Here is a 1,138-nt window from a genome sequence, read left to right on the forward strand (position 1 = left end):
CCGGACTGGTGTCGATCGGTTAACTTCTTTGAGAGGTAAGTCCTCTGCTTATAATGCTATTCATGAAATTGTCATGCTAATTGTAAACAAATTAAATTGACAGCATTGCACACTGTTGCCCAATAGATGCCATTGCCAGTCAGAGACTTGTTGTACAGAGAGAGCAGAGTGAGACTCAGTTTGCAGAAATTCTCCAAAGCACGTTTCCACAGCTTCAAGGGAGGGAGTTTGAACTGTGCAGGGTTAATGCACAGAGGCAGGTTTCTGGCTTCCCAGATAGCAACAGAGTCTGGGCCAAATCTGGTTTACATTCACTTCTGGCTTTTTTCAGTCTTTCAGTCTTCAGTCTCAATTGCAAATGTTTATTTTATTTATTTATTGATTTATTTTGATGTACGATGGATAATTAAAACAAAAGTCAGGCGTGTGTATTTATAACATCAATTACTAGCCCTACATTCTCTTTTTCAGAAATGGAAGTAACTTAAAATGTTATTGTGTGTTTGTAATTTTAATATTTTTATCTATAGGCCTATACAGCAAAACTACAGAGCTTCCAAGGTTATTTTACGGAGCTGTAAACACGGGAATCTCCGACCGCATGCAATCTTTGTCGGTCGGCGTGTGGCGTTGTTTTAACGCGTGGTGGCGTCTACCGTTAACTTATCGCCTAACGGCGCTTATTTAACGCCTGGCGGCGTTATGAAAACGGCGTTTTAATATTGATACGGCGGTGAAAAGCACGCGAATTATGACCCATATGGCTTTCCATATTAAAATGCCACTGCACCACCGCGAAAATGGGCGTCCTTAGTTGAGACTGATCACAGTTTGAACGCATAAATAACTTGTTAGTGCATGGAATTTAAAACATCTGTAATCTATTTTTTGTTGAGTAAAGAATTAACTTAAATGTAGCATTGTGTTTACTAAAATAGCAGACGCTTTTATTTAAAGTTACACACGGGATTAGCTGTTACAGTGCGAGCTATTCATAATCTCTTAATTAATTAAATTTTTTTTTTAATTAAAGGAGAAATAATGCACAGTATTACGAGTCTATTTGAACTTTGTGTTCGTTCGTTTGTTTTAAATAAAATGAATAAATCTGAGACGTTGGGGGGGGGGGGGGGGGGGG

At 38.6% G+C, this 1,138-nt stretch overlaps 1 protein-coding gene across 1 annotated transcript in view; it reads left to right on the forward strand.

The window, feature by feature from the left end:
* The first annotated feature begins 473 nt into the window (after window positions 1–473).
* Window positions 474–1,138, forward strand: part of LOC107724659 (28S ribosomal protein S7, mitochondrial-like) — a 2,766-nt gene continuing 2,101 nt past the window's right edge. The window contains exon 1 of the mRNA XM_016533666.1: window positions 474–479. Coding sequence (XP_016389152.1) covers window positions 474–479 — 6 coding nt within the window. The remainder of the gene's footprint in view (window positions 480–1,138) is intronic.

This window comes from Sinocyclocheilus rhinocerous, unplaced genomic scaffold (genome assembly GCF_001515625.1).
Source record: "Sinocyclocheilus rhinocerous isolate Xijiao unplaced genomic scaffold, SAMN03320098_v1.1 scaffold2290, whole genome shotgun sequence".
Lineage (NCBI taxonomy): Eukaryota > Metazoa > Chordata > Actinopteri > Cypriniformes > Cyprinidae > Sinocyclocheilus > Sinocyclocheilus rhinocerous.